Source organism: Falco biarmicus, chromosome 16 (assembly GCF_023638135.1).
Source record: "Falco biarmicus isolate bFalBia1 chromosome 16, bFalBia1.pri, whole genome shotgun sequence".
NCBI classification, from domain to species: Eukaryota; Metazoa; Chordata; class Aves; order Falconiformes; family Falconidae; genus Falco; species Falco biarmicus.
The window spans coordinates 2,809,201-2,824,711 of NC_079303.1; the positions used below are offsets into that span (position 1 = coordinate 2,809,201).

The 15,511-nt window shown below is 52.5% G+C and overlaps 1 protein-coding gene across 8 annotated transcripts in view; it reads right to left on the bottom strand.

The window, feature by feature from the left end:
- Positions 1 to 15,511, bottom strand: part of ANKS1A (ankyrin repeat and sterile alpha motif domain containing 1A) — a 110,672-nt gene that overhangs the window by 14,813 nt on the left and 80,348 nt on the right. For all 8 annotated transcript variants that reach the window (XM_056361322.1, XM_056361316.1, XM_056361315.1 and 5 more), the window contains one exon: positions 13,303 to 13,409. In XM_056361322.1, the coding sequence (XP_056217297.1) occupies positions 13,303 to 13,409 (107 nt within the window). The remainder of the gene's footprint in view (positions 1 to 13,302; positions 13,410 to 15,511) is intronic.

Sequence of the window (15,511 nt, forward strand, 5' to 3'; positions counted from 1 at the left end):
CTCTCTGCTCCCCCGACCTGCCCAGGTCCTCTGCGCAGAGCTGGGTGCCAGAGCTGCAGGATGCCACCGAGGGCACGGCTCACCGCAAACCCTGCACGCGCCAGCCGGGCCGGCAAGGACGCTTGGCAGCCAAACGAGCTGCGATAATGGTGATGGGTAATTTTCACATAGAAAAACCAAACAAGCCTGCTGATCCTGTTTACGTTTTTTCCTCACGCTTATTTTCCAATATTGAGCCTTTGTGGGGCTAAGCCACTTGAGCACAGCCACGCCGGGCTAACGCAGCCACGCTCCCGAAGCAGCAGCACAGGGCTGGCAGCTCACGCTCCCCCAGGACGCCCGGTTTATGCTAACACGGCCCAAGGCAAGGCAATAGGTGTTCTCCCACTTTTAGCATCTCAAAGTCCAGGAAAATTGCTTGCTCTGTAGCAAGGATACCAGCTAGTTAAAGACTGTAAAGCCTACAGCTTTCTCCAACACTCCTTATTTTGATGTGTCACATTCAATTCCCTCAGTGCCAGTCTGCGTTCTCAGGATACTTAACGAGGATAGACAAAGCGTAGCAGCTCCGAAGAAATCATCACAGCCTACGGTGCAGGAGCCTCCGCTCAGAGGAACGCCCTTTAAACCCATCCAGATTTCATCTCCTATGAAAGAAAATAATCTGCCACTAAAATAGATAATTAAAGGCAATACTGGAGGATCTTTTAACCTCTGCCAACTGAACAGATGAGCTGTTTAAACTCGACTTTAAACCTCTTCGCGTTTAACACGCCGTTCAGACAAAAGCCAAGGGGCAGAGATGCTTGCTGCCACCTGCCTCCGAGCCACGCTCCTCCAGCACAGCCACTGCTGTGGTTTTGCTCCTGTTCTCTGCTCAGGCTCCTGCGCCTGCAAACCCACCTCCCTGGGCTCCGGCGCCTGCAAACCCACCTCTCTGCTCAGGTTCCGGCTCCTGCAAACCCCCCTCCTCGGGCTCCTGTGCCTGCAAACCCCCCTCTCTGCTCAGGCTCTGGCGCCTGCAAACCCCCCTCTCTGCTCAGGCTCCGGCGCCTGCAAACCCCCCTCCTCGGGCTCCTGTGCCTGCAAACCCACCTCTCTGCTCGGGCTCCGGCGCCTGCAAACCCACCTCTCTGCTCAGGCTCCGGCGCCTGCAAACCCACCTCTCTGCTCGGGCTCCGGCGCCTGCAAACCCACCTCTCTGCTCAGGCTCCGGCTCCTGCAAACCCACCTCTCTGCTCGGGCTCCGGCGCCTGCAAACCCACCTCTCTGCTCGGGCTCCGGCGCCTGCAAACCCCCCTCTCTGCTCAGGCTCCGGCTCCTGCAAACCCACCTCTCTGCTCGGGCTCCGGCTCCTGCAAACCCACCTCTCTGCTCAGGCTCTGGCACCTGCAAACCCACCTCTCTGCTTGGGCTCCGGCTCCTGCAAACCCACCTCTCTGCTCAGGCTCTGGCACCTGCAAACCCACCTCTCTGCTCAGGCTCCGGCGCCTGCAAACCCACCTCTCTGCTCGGGCTCTGGCACCTGCAAACCCCCCCTCCTCGGGCTCTGGCGCCTGCAAACCCACCTCTCTGCTCGGGCTCCGGCGCCTGCAAACCCACCTCTCTGCTCGGGCTCCGGCTCCTGCAAACCCACCTCTCTGCTCGGGCTCCGGCGCCTGCAAACCCACCTCTCTGCTCAGGCTCCGGCACCTGCAAACCCCCCTCCTCGGGCTCCAGCGCCTGCAAACCCCCCTCTCTGCTTAACCAGCAGCTAACAATATCGCACAAAAAGCCCCCTCAGCAAGGAGAGCCCCCAGCCACCAAGACCCAGCTGGAGTCTGCTGTGGCTCTCACCCTTCCCTGCCTCTCCCGGCACATCTTGCCGGCTCCTCATCACCAGCCCCAGCCTTCCCAGCTGTCCCCAGACCAGTCAAGAGCCGCTGCGTTGCTGGACCAAGGAGGGACGATGGCAGCCATGTCCTCACCCAGCAGCTCGCAGGGGGAAAGGGAACAGGGCGTTCATCGCTGAGATGCAACAAAGCCCCTTCGTTACAAAGGGCTGCGCACAGGGAGGTGGCCTTGACACCGGGACGCAAAATTTCAGAAAAATTGCTCTAAGGGCAGTTCATTTTGATTTTTAAACAATATCCCAATACAGGTTTTTGTTTAATTGTTATCAGGGTTTTTTTTTTGTTTTTCCTTTTTTCTTTTTTTTGTTTGGCTTGGGTTTGCTTTTTTGGTTGGGTTTTTTTTTTGTTTTTCCTTTTTTCTTTTTTTTGTTTGGCTTGGGTTTGCTTTTTTGGTTGGGTTTTTTTTTTGTTTTTCCTTTTTTCTTTTTTTTGTTTGGCTTGGGTTTGCTTTTTTGGTTGGGTTTTTTTTTTGTTTTTCCTTTTTTCTTTTTTTTGTTTGGCTTGGGTTTGCTTTTTTGGTTGGGTTTTTTTTTTGTTTTTCCTTTTTTCTTTTTTTTGTTTGGCTTGGGTTTGCTTTTTTGGTTGGGTTTTTTTTTTGTTTTTCCTTTTTTCTTTTTTTTGTTTGGCTTGGGTTTGCTTTTTTGGTTGGGTTTTTTTTTTGTTTTTCCTTTTTTCTTTTTTTTGTTTGGCTTGGGTTTGCTTTTTTGGTTGGGTTTTTTTTTTGTTTTTCCTTTTTTCTTTTTTTTGTTTGGCTTGGGTTTGCTTTTTTGGTTGGGTTTTTTTTTTGTTTTTCCTTTTTTCTTTTTTTTGTTTGGCTTGGGTTTGCTTTTTTGGTTGGTTTTTTTTTTGTTGTTGTTTGTTTGGTTTGTTTTGTTTTTGGTTTTGGTTTTTTTTCCTCCTCAAACAAATGTCCCCTTTGGTGCTGACACAGTTCGGCAACCAGGTCAAAAGCTGCCACCTCCCAGGGGTCCCGCCGAAGCCGGACCCCTGGCTCCGGGGCAGCCCCTCTCTGGTCCTCCCAGGATGGATTCAGCAAGTGCCGGAGTTGGGGGAGAGAAAAGCTGCCCCGGGTCCGCTCTGCCGTTAACCCACTCCTCTACCATCCTGCAGCAGCAGCCTCAGAAATGCCAACTAGAAGCAAAAAGACTTCCCAAAGACAGATTTCAGGCTTTATTCGTTGTGACAAAGGCTTTCTACCTTGCGGGTTTCTCCTGGCTGCGGGGCTGAGCGGAGCCAGCTCAGGGCTGCACCAGGGCCACAGCTCTCGCCTCCACCCATGCCCGGGGAGTGGGGAACATCCCAACGCTGCCCCCTCCATCCCAACACCTCACCCTTTTTTTCCTCGCTCCATCAGGAACGAGCTCTCAGTGTCCCCCCGGGGGTGAAATGCATCACCCCGAGGAGCCCTCCCCTGCGCCCACCGGCAACCCAAAAACCCAAAGAGCCTGACCCATCAGCCCAGTCGCTGACGTGAAATTGGGCAAGGTGGATCCCACTCCCTGGGTGCAAACTGGCAGGGACTTGCTTGCCAGACAGCTCAGAGGAGCTTCCACCCCTCAACCTGGCCCTCAGCTTCCTCACAGCTAACAGAGCTCCCTCCGTGGAAAGGCACAACACACGGAGCCGCCAGGGGCACCTCTGAACCCAGCCCTGCCCTCCACACTGCTCCGAAGGAGGGCAGAGATCTGCCGGTGACCCCCAGTCTCCTCTGGGCTGCCCCAGGGAGCCCCAAAGGCTGCTGCTGCCGCCGACCCGCCTGCAGAAACACAAGCTTTTAGAGAAAGGGGCTGCTTTAGTCATGCTTCACATCTTGCACTGTAATTAAACAGCCTGCAAGGCTCCAGGTTTCTCATTAAAGGGGGAAAAATAAAAAAGCCCAGTCAGAGGTTACATCGTACGAAGGTAGCATCCCCTCCTGCTAGTTAGGTGACCCTGAAGGCGAGCGTGCCAAAACCAGCGCTGCTGAAATCTGCCAGCATTCCCCTTCCAGCAGGACACTCTGCAGGCACTTAACTACCCAATTTTCAGACGCTGCGTCTTGCACAGAGCCTGGCTGCAGTCCACCCTCTCTTCCCAGCTAAGGAAGGGCCCGAGGCAAAGAAAGTTTCGTATAGGATGCGCAGTCAGATCCAGCCAGCAACGCCGCTTAATGAATCCCGACTGTGTCACTCGGCTCACACGAACCCCAGCGCTGCCCCCGTTACCAAACCCTGTATTAAAGACAGGCAACGGACTGCAGGGAAGACAGGGACCAGAACGTGTTTGCTATTAAAAGCAACAGATGCAAAACCCAAACACAGCTTTTCTAGACTACAAAGGCTTCTGCGAACATCTATAGCACAGCGTCTTCAGCTGCAGGAGCCAAAGCATCCATTTTTTTCTGAGATTAATGCAAACAAAGCTCGTTCTCTTTTCCCCCTCAGTACATTCAAGACAATTTGCATCTCGTCAAGCATTTTGCTGCCACTGCTATTGCTCTACTTTTGGCACCCAAAATTCAGAAAAACGAGCGAAGGTATTCCTGGGGGCTGACCAAGCCACCGCAGCCAGCGATGAGCTCCCCATCCCCAAATCTATCAGCAGTTGACGACGAAGCGCCTTATTTCCCCACATGGTTTGGGGGTTTCACGCTGGCCTCATCCAGCCCCTCCGAGCTGCGCGTCCAAACCCACCCGAGCAGGGTACAGGGAGCCACCAGCTCAGCCCCGCACCCACCGCAGAGCCTGGCCAACCTCGACCCCCCCAAGTGCCTCAGGGGAGTCTGCACTCGGAGTAAAAAGTGCAAAGCTTTTTAAAAAAATTAGCAAAAAAGCTAATCTATCTTGTTCAAGAGGACGAGAGCAGCTCATTAACAGTCTCATTGATAAGCTCATTCCAGAAACAAGCTTGCACTCTGTCTAATGCACGATCCGCTCTCGGGGGGGGGCTTTTCACCCAAGACCCCCAGTGACAGTACAGAGCATCAACCCCTACAAACTCCCCAGATCCAGCCGTGATTAGGGGCAGTGCCGAACACCTGCTGCTCAGTCAGCCACCTCCAGCCAACCTGCACCGGGGGTTATTTATCTCAGAGCAGCCCGACGACCCTAATTTTGGAGCCAGGGGACAAGCACCCACTCACACAAATATGTAATTTGCCTCGTTTTCTGTTTTCCCTTAATGATATCTGCCGTTTGAGACTGTTCAGTGGAAACCGGGGGGAAAAGTATATTTGTTTTAAGGGCACGACAACGAAGCCCCAGCTCTTCACAGAGCATTAATTGTGGAAAGGGCTCATATACAAAACCCTACAATAAATCTGAGATTAGCACACAGCCACTTCATTTTTGTTTAATTTTCTTCCCCATGCAGACTGGCAGCGTGACAATGGCAACGGAGGGAATCGGTCATGGTTGTCAAGTTCAGGAAATTTTATTGAGAGAAAAAAAAATTAACTGCTACTTTAATGGCTTTTTTAATGTTTATTGGGCCTGGAGCTACTAATGAATCAAATGTAAGTATCTTCTAAATTACCAGTTCTGGTCCACCCACTTTGCTCCTCAAAATCCACTCCAAACTTGCTGCTCTCCCTGAAGTCCATGTCCATCACCTGGGGAGCTCTGGTGCAGCTCCGCCGCGTTTTCCCACTCAGAGCTGCAGGTGAGCAGCCAAAACGTCCTCCCAAACCCTGGATCATTCCATGGCTCCGCTCTCACCCTTCCCTTCCAGAGCAAATCCAAACCCCATACCACCACGGACAAAGCACAGTCCTTGTGAACCACCCAAGTAGCATCTGAAACCCACTGGAGAGCTGTCCAAAAAAATTCATTTCATTGTATGAATCGATTCCCACTCGGATGCTTGGCAGAAACCCTCACGCCAGGGCCCCGTTCCCTCTTACGGGGTGTTCACCCAGGGCATCAAAATCAGTCTGGGGACCGAGGGAGAAGCGCATTTCCAGACGGCAGCGATGATAAAAGAGTGGGGAATGCCGTGTAACGTGGCCGATGCCCTCCCTCCCTGTGCCGTAAAAAATCAAGGAAAGTCATTTCCGTAATAAATCCGCCGGCCAACGCGAGCCAGGCCAACGAGATTCCCAGATCTGATCAGCAGCGGTTGACGGGGAGGTTACTGTCCCGGTACAAGCAGCGTTTACTTCCACCTGCCCATCCTGAAGCTCGGCCACCGAACGCCGCTGCCCGCAGAGCTCTGCAGCGCAGACTTTGGGAAGACCCAAGCCCAGAACCAACCGCTCAAGAGCTTCTGCCTGGATGGACAGAGCAGAAACCGAGCCTGCCTGCCCAGGCACAAGCTACAGAGGGGCTTACCTGGGTCTGTCCTAAAATATTCCCTGCCAGCAGCCATCAGGCCAGGGTTTCTCTTCATTTCACTGAGTGCAGAAGCAGTGAAACCTTGCCTGTGGGGTCTCCGTTAGGTCACTCTACTTCATAGATCATTGCTGGGTGCAAAGCTGCATTGGAATATGTTAAGTTTTCCCCAGACAGCTGCTATAAAATGACAAGTCTTATACAAAAATAGAAAAGAAAAAAAAAAAAGCTCTGGGGCACACGCGGTCTCCGAGCATGCTAAAAGCCTGGCTGCTTCCCCAGGGACCACAACCTGCGAGCCAGGCTGGGCAGTTACGACGTGGCTCACGTAAAGCAGAGCTGCAATTCCCCCGAGGACACCAAGTGATGCCCCACGCTCCAGCAGGACGGGTATCGGGCCAAAACAACGCAGATCGTGCGGACATCAGCCAGCACCCAAACCGCGGGGACCTGCAGGGTGAAGGCGACCCATGTCCTCGGGCTCAGCCTGGCAGGCACCCACGGCTCCACTCACACACCAAGCCAATGCCTCAGCTCTGCATTTTTATCAACCGTTTGCTTGCACACACACACGCGGAGGACAGAAAGGCTCTTTCGTAACGAAGACCACTGCAGGCTAATCTAGCGTGGCACTGAATTACATTTAATCAAATTAATGTCAGTGCTCTAAATTATTTGCGGACATCCTGTTCTTCCAATGCCATCCTTTTTCTACCACTTCTCCCCAATTATTAAAAAAATAATAATAAAAAAACCAACCCAAAGGAGCCCACGGCACTACATGAGGAGAACAGATTTCCGTTTCTGACGCTGTCTCATTGAATCAGCATTAGCTGCTTTCCACACACTCCATGGGAATCCAGGCTTGAACAATAATAAAAAAAAAAAACCCATAAAAAATGGCTTATGTTCTCTTCTACCTGCTCATTTGTGAATCAAAATATCTTTGGACTGAATAAAAAGTTCAACTACAGAATAATGGTACAATTTGCCAGAGCATGCGAGGTTTGCCCTTCTCAGATGTCAGCCTGAGAAGTTGTCCGGGGCAGCAGCAAACATTCAGCCCTCGGAGGGAAGGGAAAAGCTTTTGCAAGCATCTCAGACACATTTATGGGATCTGTGGGATCATAAAATGCCGTGGGCAGGGCGCAGGTAACGGCATCCCCTTCCTCATTGCTGCGGGGGAATTCCACCACGACTTACTGCAAGTCCTTCTTGTTCCAGTGGCAATGTCCCTTCTTTCCCTGGCACAGCGGGATCCAGCCTGGCCTTTCCCCCAGGTTGTTCCCATGTTTGCTGCAGGACACTGGGATGCACGGTGCATCTCACAGCGCAAAACCACTTCGCCATGGACTTCCCGAAGGGAGCATCTGCTGCAGAGGCACTGGCGATCACAGGCGACGCGATGGGAACAAGCTCTAAGAGCACCAGAATCCCTCCTGGTCCGTCTTTTGTGACATTTTGCCTCCTGTTACAGTTCCCCCAGCTCATAATCGGTCAAGGACAATTAAGTCGATTTATGGTGCATTTTTCTGAACGACACTGCTCACTCGCTGCTGCAGTTTTGTGATCTGACCTTTTATTTTTCTCCTCTGGTGAAGGATGAGGCAATGGGTCTCCTGGAACTCCACGCACACAAGGGCTGCATTCCTCCACGTGGGAGGTAGCAGCGCCGGCTTCTCTTGGGTGGTGGGGTATTCTTGGTTCATTAGCACTGGTAACATTTGGCATGCGATTCTGCTGAGGGTTTTATTCTACTTGCAAAGCTGTATTTTTGCAAAGTCAAGGACAGCACAGCCCATGCCAGTAACACTCAGCAAGCAGCTTCAACTCAGTTGTGTTTACCCATTGCACAAATAAACCTTTCCCCTCTAACGCAAGAATTCCAGTAGGCTGTGAAGCAGAGGAGGTGAATTTGAAGCGCCGTCTCCATTTTAGCTTTTTTTTTTTAAATCCCCGGCTGGCTGAGCAGGCTGCTTTTTGAATTAAAGCCTCATATTAAAAGCAGAAGCTGAGTGTCACAGTCCGATCGCCCCGAGCCAGCAGTGCGGGCGGTGAAGGTCACTCCGTGGCAGCGGAGAGGGCGAGCGAAGGGAGCTGCTCCCTTGGACGGCGGGGCTCGTGCTGGAGGGTAACAGCAGGAGAACCAGGGAGAGCCTCTTCCCCAGCACTGCCCATAACCACAGCAAAGCTCTCGTAGGAAACTGAAAGGAAACGTAAGAATTTCTCCAGGCGCAGAAGCATGGCCCGGTGTGCGGGCGTTAGTGTTTGGAAGGAGAACTCAAATCTTTTAGAAAACTAAGCTACCTAAAGCCACCTTTTATAGCCCCTTTCTTCCCTCAACCAGGCCAAAAGATCATACAACCTGCAATAAATGTCGACTTTGGTCACTTCCCCAAAACACATACGTTGGATACATCGGCAAGAATGCTTTAACGTTACGTCAAATCGATGTTTAAATGATCCTGCTGACTGGTGCCAGCAATGCCCGCCCTCGGCTGAAGGCAACGCTCCATCAAGACCATTTACTCTGAACTAGTGGGAAACAATCTCGGTTTTGCATTTGACGATAAAAACGGTCAGCGGCACCGAGACGCTCTTGTGCGCCGTGCACAACGCCGCAGCGCTCCGGTTTGTTCTGCAGAATTAACAAGAATTTTCTATCATGGAAACACTGATGAAGAAACTCTCCTTTCAGTACTGGAAGAAAGCAACACGCCAGTGGGGCCAGTGCTGCAAACTCAGCCCGTCCGCAGCGTCCCGCCCCAGCTCCAGCTCCTAAACCACCAAGCAGCGGTGTCCAGGCAGGACGACATCGCGTTTATGCATTAACACTTGCGATTGCCTTCTCCTGGCCATGGTTGTGTCGCCTTGTTCTTCCCTAACAAACAATTCACAAGCCCTCACAAATCTCTGCCAGTTCCAAAAGCGAGAATATTCCCAACAAGCCCCGTCTGTCACCGCTCAGAACCAACTGGTACTACACAGAGTACTCTTACTACGCCTCCTGAATTCCCCTGAAGGAGAAGCAGCGCTGGGCGAGACGCACACAGGAGGAGGGGCAGTCCCGGCGGCAGCCATCACTTAACACGAACCACAACAGAAATCTTTAGTTTGCTGACAACCAAAGTGCTGATCTTGCAAGCTGGTGGGCGAGGGGTCCTGTGGGAACACGAGGCTTCCAGCTGTGAGTTACTACAACGTTGTCCCCCAGCTGGAATTCCCAAGAGCAGAGAAGCCTCAGCTCAACACCCACAGCACCCACCCCCCAGGTAGCTGCTACCACACACTTTGACCTTCCCCTTTTTATAGGAAAACCTGCAAAACGTTCACGGCTCGCATTAGGGTTTACATCTCCAACCCTGCCTCTTGCACGTAAACCTGTGAAAACAGCAGGTCCCCGAAGGCTCGCTGGGCTGTTACTGCTGCCTGCCGAAGCGAAGGAGCAGCCCCCCACGGGGGGAGCGGGGTTCCTGCCCCCTCCCCCTCCCCCGTCCTCCTGGGTGCTGCTGGAGGTGCAGCTTGCACAGAGCCACCCTCTGTCGCGCGGCCGGAGAGCGGAGCTCATCACCTCATCACGAATCCCTGCATTTCGGAAAGGAACGGAATTATTAATCTTGGAAACAACGCATCTTTCTGCTTTCCTAGATTCACGTCTAATTAAGAAGCCCGATATATTTGCAGAACACTTTTCAAAATCACTTCACCGTCCTGTGCGTTCGTGAATCGTTTCCCTTATCTGGGGTGTAAAGGGCTTTTGTGATACAAGGCACAAATTAACACGAGAGCCAACTGAAAACACAGAGGGAACGAGGAATTCCTGTGAAGGAAGAGCACTAAAAAGCCCCTGCCAAGCTTCTGCACTCCTGAAGATTTTCTCTCTTCCCAACACCAGACTACCAACTGAGTAGACAGTACACATGAAACATTATTTCCCTTAAGACCAGCACCACACGCCACTGTGCCAGTGAACACTGGATTTCACCCCATCCCCGCTGCACTTAGAGGACACGCTCCTTGTTAGACGGCTTGCTCGATCCTTTAGTAACTACCTGCCGCAGGTAGGTCCTAAGAGTATCTTAGGAGATCCCTCCTAGGAGTATTAAGGAGTTTGTCTTCTAGGACTCTGCCCCCATTGCCAGCTGTACTACCAGCACCCATCTAACAGTTTGCTCTTGCGGTGCTTTACTCCTGGTCTACTCAACGTAGAAGCTTCTGGTTTGCTCACCAGTGGGTGCCCGGGGACTCCGGCAGCAAAGGGAGCATCCTCGGCACTCTGGACAAACCCCGATGGTGTAAGGCAACACGAAAGCTTACACAGAAAACAAGAACGTTTCCATATCAAAAGACACCAACTTTTTAATCTTTGCGACTAAAACTTAATTAGTCTCATAGCCCATCTGGCAATTTGCAAACCATTACCCGGCATTCTTTGGACTTTGAAATATTTAACATAATGAGGCCCTAATAGGGACTAATCCTTTCACAGAAACCATTTTAACTCCAGGAGAATAATGCCACTTTGAAATAATTCATTAGCAATTGAAAGTGGCAGTTAATAAAGAAATGGTGATGTAAAAAAGCAAGGGAACGGACAGCCTGCCACGCCAGGAGCTGAGCACCCAGGTCCTTTTGGTACTCGCTGCGCCAGCCAGCCTCCGTGTTTACACCACTTTTAATAATTCATCTGAGAACGAAAAGCAGCACGAAAACCAAATGAACCGCTTGTTCCTCATCCCGACTGTACCTGAAGGTTTTACTCCCACAACATCAGCAGCTGAAAGCAAGTAACACCACAGAGGAAAAGATTCTCGGTAATTAAACTTTCATACTGGGCCGACTCTGTCAGCATGAAGTTCCCAGGACTGGGAGGAAAGGATTTAAAGCCAGTCTTGGCATGGGCGCCAGCCAGCCTCCCAGTAAGCAGCATAATGGAAACCAGCCAGGGCTTGCAGGAGATCTTCGTTCAAGTATTTGACCTTTTAAATTGGAGAGGAATGAGCAAGGAGAGCATCCCACTCCTTGACACCAGCAGAAGCTGATTTCCTACCCTGGGAACGGTTACCCAGCATTGGATGGGGAAGGAAAACATCCAGCCACAAACTGTATTAAAAAGCAACTCCCACCCCCTATACCATAAAATCACACCCTGAGACACGTACAAGGAACCTTTTCTTTCATCTTACAAACGACCAAACTCTGCGTCAGACAGTTTGCAACTAAGTGTTGCTACTTACTGTAAATAAGCTCAGTCAATAAAAATCCCTGCCTCCGAGCCTTCAGCTCCTGCCTCTCCGGGGACAAGCGGAAAGTTAATTTCCTTCGTTATTAAACTTCTGTGCTGAGAGAGGTCTATCAGCACACTCGTCAGGCAGGGCCAGGCAGAGCAAAGGCATTTTTATCTGCTTAAAGGCATTTTTATCTGCTAACTGCTGGAGTGGGAGCAGCTCACTGGTACCACAAGGGTCCAAGATCCACCAGCAGAGGATCCCAGCAGGGATCTATGGGGTATTATTCACTGTACCACCTCCAGAGCATCCCAGAAGTTGCATCAGACGGCCCCAGCACGCCGGGATGCTGAAACCTCGCATGGAGCTGAACATATCTGCCCGAAGCACAGCGGTCCCCGTGGCCAAGGGGCTGCTGGGGGGTTGGGACCTGCTGGCCACGACACTGGGGGGCTGGAGCCCCCCAGGAAGGGCTGGGCTGGGCCTGGGGAGCAGCAGCAAGAGCTGGCCCTGGTCTGCACGGCTGCGGGCAGTGCTGGAGCCCGGGGAGGGTGCCGGGGCTTCTGCCGGTGCAGCTCACCCCGAACCCCCCAAGGAAGGTGCCACACAGCTGCAGGAGCAGCGTATGGCAGAGGCAGAAGGGGGCACGGCAAGACCATCATCTGCCGCTGGCAGCTCCTCTACTGAAGGTGCATAAACCACAGTAAAATCCAGCCTCTCTGGGGGAGCGTTGGCCCTGCCGGGCTACGGGAAAAGAAAGGGATAAGCTGCTTGCCACGGAGGCCAGGAGGTACGGCTGGATACTGCCACAGCATTCAGCTTTTTGGGGTGCTTGGAGATCCCATGACATTCACAAAGCCACTTATCCTGTTGGTCAGGTCATTTTTTTCCAAAGCATAATTCCATCCTGCCTTTAAGCACCGCTACTGCTCAGCTGTGCGCCTCCCTGCCATGCCCTATCCAGCGTTCCCTTCTTTCTCCAGCTGCCCCCATCACCCCCTCACCACTGCCGGACGGCTGCTGCGTTTTCCAAACCCCCTTTCACCCAGCTCACACTACAGCTGTCAAGCACGCATCCTCCTGGACATCACCTCTCCGCACTGCCCACAGTCCCTAAGAGATGCCCCGACTCCCTCTCCAAGGCAGGAGATTACGTTAGCCCAAATGACTTTTCCGAAAATCTACATCCATTTTTAGAAATTCTTTTATTTGCAAAACGTGGAGTCCGCACCCAAAAGGCATTTCTTTCTTTAAGCCATGCAGGATGAACCCTCCTGCAGCACTGAGATTTTCTGTCTTTGCAGTTCATCGTTCCACATGAATGCTCAGATTTTTACACCATGCAGCTTTCAGTTTCTAGGCACCAGTTATTAAAAAAAAAAACCTCACGTTAAGCATTACTGTGTTGTCATCATTAGGTTTCAGAGCCAACAGTGTCAATGCCATGTACAAAAATGAGATACAGCTCATGAACATCCCGCCTGCGAGCTTAGGGTAAGTATATTTCCAACATGTTGGAGGTCTACCACCTCCCCCTTACTCCAGAACACAGACTGCTCGGTGATTTCTTCTACAATTCAGTTCCCAATTCAGCAGTAAATTGGACAGTAAAGATTCAGGGGGCCCAGTAAATACCATTTTCTATCAAAATTACAGTTAAAGAACTATAAGACCTTAATTAAACGTGAAGATGAACGACCTCAACCCAACACAACCCTCATTTCTTCCTTCTAACCTTCTACACATGCCTCCAAGCCCGTCCGGCTGGGCTGCAGAACCTAGAGCCGCTCTGCGGTGGCCACGGGCTATCGGCCAAATCTTTCCTTGTTACCCACACGGTTGTTAAAGCCCCCGGGGTCCCACTCAGCAACTTACCAGGAAGCGGACATCGTCAAAGCCGTTCAAAAGCAGCTTACTCTCGTATTGCTGCAGGCCAATGGACTCCAGCCACTCCCCGACGCTCTGCTCCAGCATCCGCGAACCTGACGAGAGAGGAATCGGCAGACGCTTGAAAAGGGAAAAACCATTAAGGCGGTAGCAGCGGCACTCTGAGGAAGACAGATGGCATTGCCACATCATAGTCATTACCATAAAGAAACTCAAAAAATTAGGCTCAGAGTACAACAAATCAGCTGGCAGACAATTCCTCTTGTGTGCACAGACCATGGACAACAAGCTTCCAGCGCCTCCGCGGGCTCCGGGTTTGCTTTGTCTCCCGGTTAACACTCAGAAAAAGAAACACCTTGCCCAGGCAAAGTGTTTAGAAGTGCTCCTGGGACCGTGACATGGCATGCACTGCTTGCAGCGCTCGGGCGAGTTCCTTGCCAGGCAAACACACGAAGCCCAACCCCACCGGGATGCGGATCCACTCCTTGGCTCATCCGAAGGGGGCGGGAGGAGGGCAGCAAACTTTGGCCCCAGGCATCCCCAGCCGGTCCCAGGCGCGAGGGAATGGAGCGGAGCCGCTCACCAGCGCACCGAGCTGCGCGGGTCCTCTCGTCCATGCAACTTCGGATGCGCTACCCTGCTCAGCGGAGGCACAAAGCAGCTAGGGAGAAAATACATCTTCATGCAGCTGAGACACAAAACAGACACGATGGACTTGCAGAAAAGCAGCAGAAGCCAGACTAGAGCAGCTGTCCACAGGAAGGCATGCAAGACAAAGAAAGCACACAGACTGCAGCAGAAGAAAAGAAGGGCTTATACTTTTTTTCCCCAAGCAGTCCTGAAAGAGGCAAACCATGGTAAGGGCCTTTTCTTGCTGTTATGGTGTTAAGAGGAGCAGAGGCGCGAGTGACCCCGAGCACGAGAGTCCTGGCACCGTCATTTTACCACCTAGCTGGATGCATGGCGTTCCAGCACGCTGCTCGGACCGGGCTGGCTGCACCGGACAGCCTAACTACAGCACCGCCCCGGGTGACAGCCAGGGAGACGGAGGAATCGGTACGGTTTTCACCCAACGCATTCAGTCCTGCCAGGTGTTCGGTGCATGCTTGTTTCTGCCCTTCCTTCATTTTCTTCAGCTAAGCGCAGCTGCTGCATCCGAGCCCCTCGCTCGGACGAGGGAGCAGCTCCGGAGGAGGAGGCATTTTAGTTCCTTGCCTCCAAACCATGCCAAAGCAAAAAGAAAACCAAAGGCAAGCACACTCTCTCCTCTTCCTGCAGCAGCTCAAGTCCAAGACATGCCCTGGCACCTCCTTTCAGGCTCTGATAAATGAGATCCTTCCCAACACCCTACGGAAGCCGTGCAGACAAGCTCTCCCTTCCCTCACCCCTGGGAAGAGAGTCCAGTGACTTGTTACTTTCCTCTAGAAAAGCTTGAGACCTTCAATATGACCAACAAAAGTTCAGAGATCTCCTTTTCATCAGGGAATTTGCTGCTCAAGACAGGTGGAATTTTTCAGGCTTCTCGGCACCTCTGTTTCGAGGGTATATGCAAATAAAAAGACGATCAGGAAAACCAAGTTGGCTTTCTTTGAACCTTCAGGTCAGCTGAAGCTGTTTGGTACCTTCCAAGCCATCCTTCCCACCCCCGCCCGCTGCAATGGCTGCACAACGCAGAGCTCACGGTGTTATCTGGAAATTCTTGGGGTGAGGGATCCTGCTGCTCCGGTCCACGGGAGAGCTCCTCTGCCGGGCGAGCCGTGCTCGGGGGGTCCCAGAGAGCCGGCCGGTCCTCCTAGTGCACGCTGCAGCACCAGAAACGCAGAGATCACAAAAGCTTTCCGTCTCCCTCCCCTCACACAGCCCGTGCAGAAGGGCAGCATCTAAACCTGGAATTTATGCAACGAGCTGCCGCTCGCCCGGGGTCTCCATCCTCGCCGGCGGTCGCTCCCTGCAGGTCCGCAGGCAGCCGTGTCCCCTCACCCCGCGATTGTGCGTCCTTGCGGAGCGCTGCAGTGACGGGCTTTGTCTGAAGGCAGCCAGCTCCACGCTTGCCGTTCCACTCTCAGTCCTGTCTCCTGCTCTCGCATTGCCTGTCCCTCCCTTCTCTCCATCCTCTTACCCCTCCCAGCTTTTCCCTCCGCTGTACGAGCAGTGAGCAGCCTTCGCAGCAGAAGCTGCAGGAGAGGGGAGGGAGGCA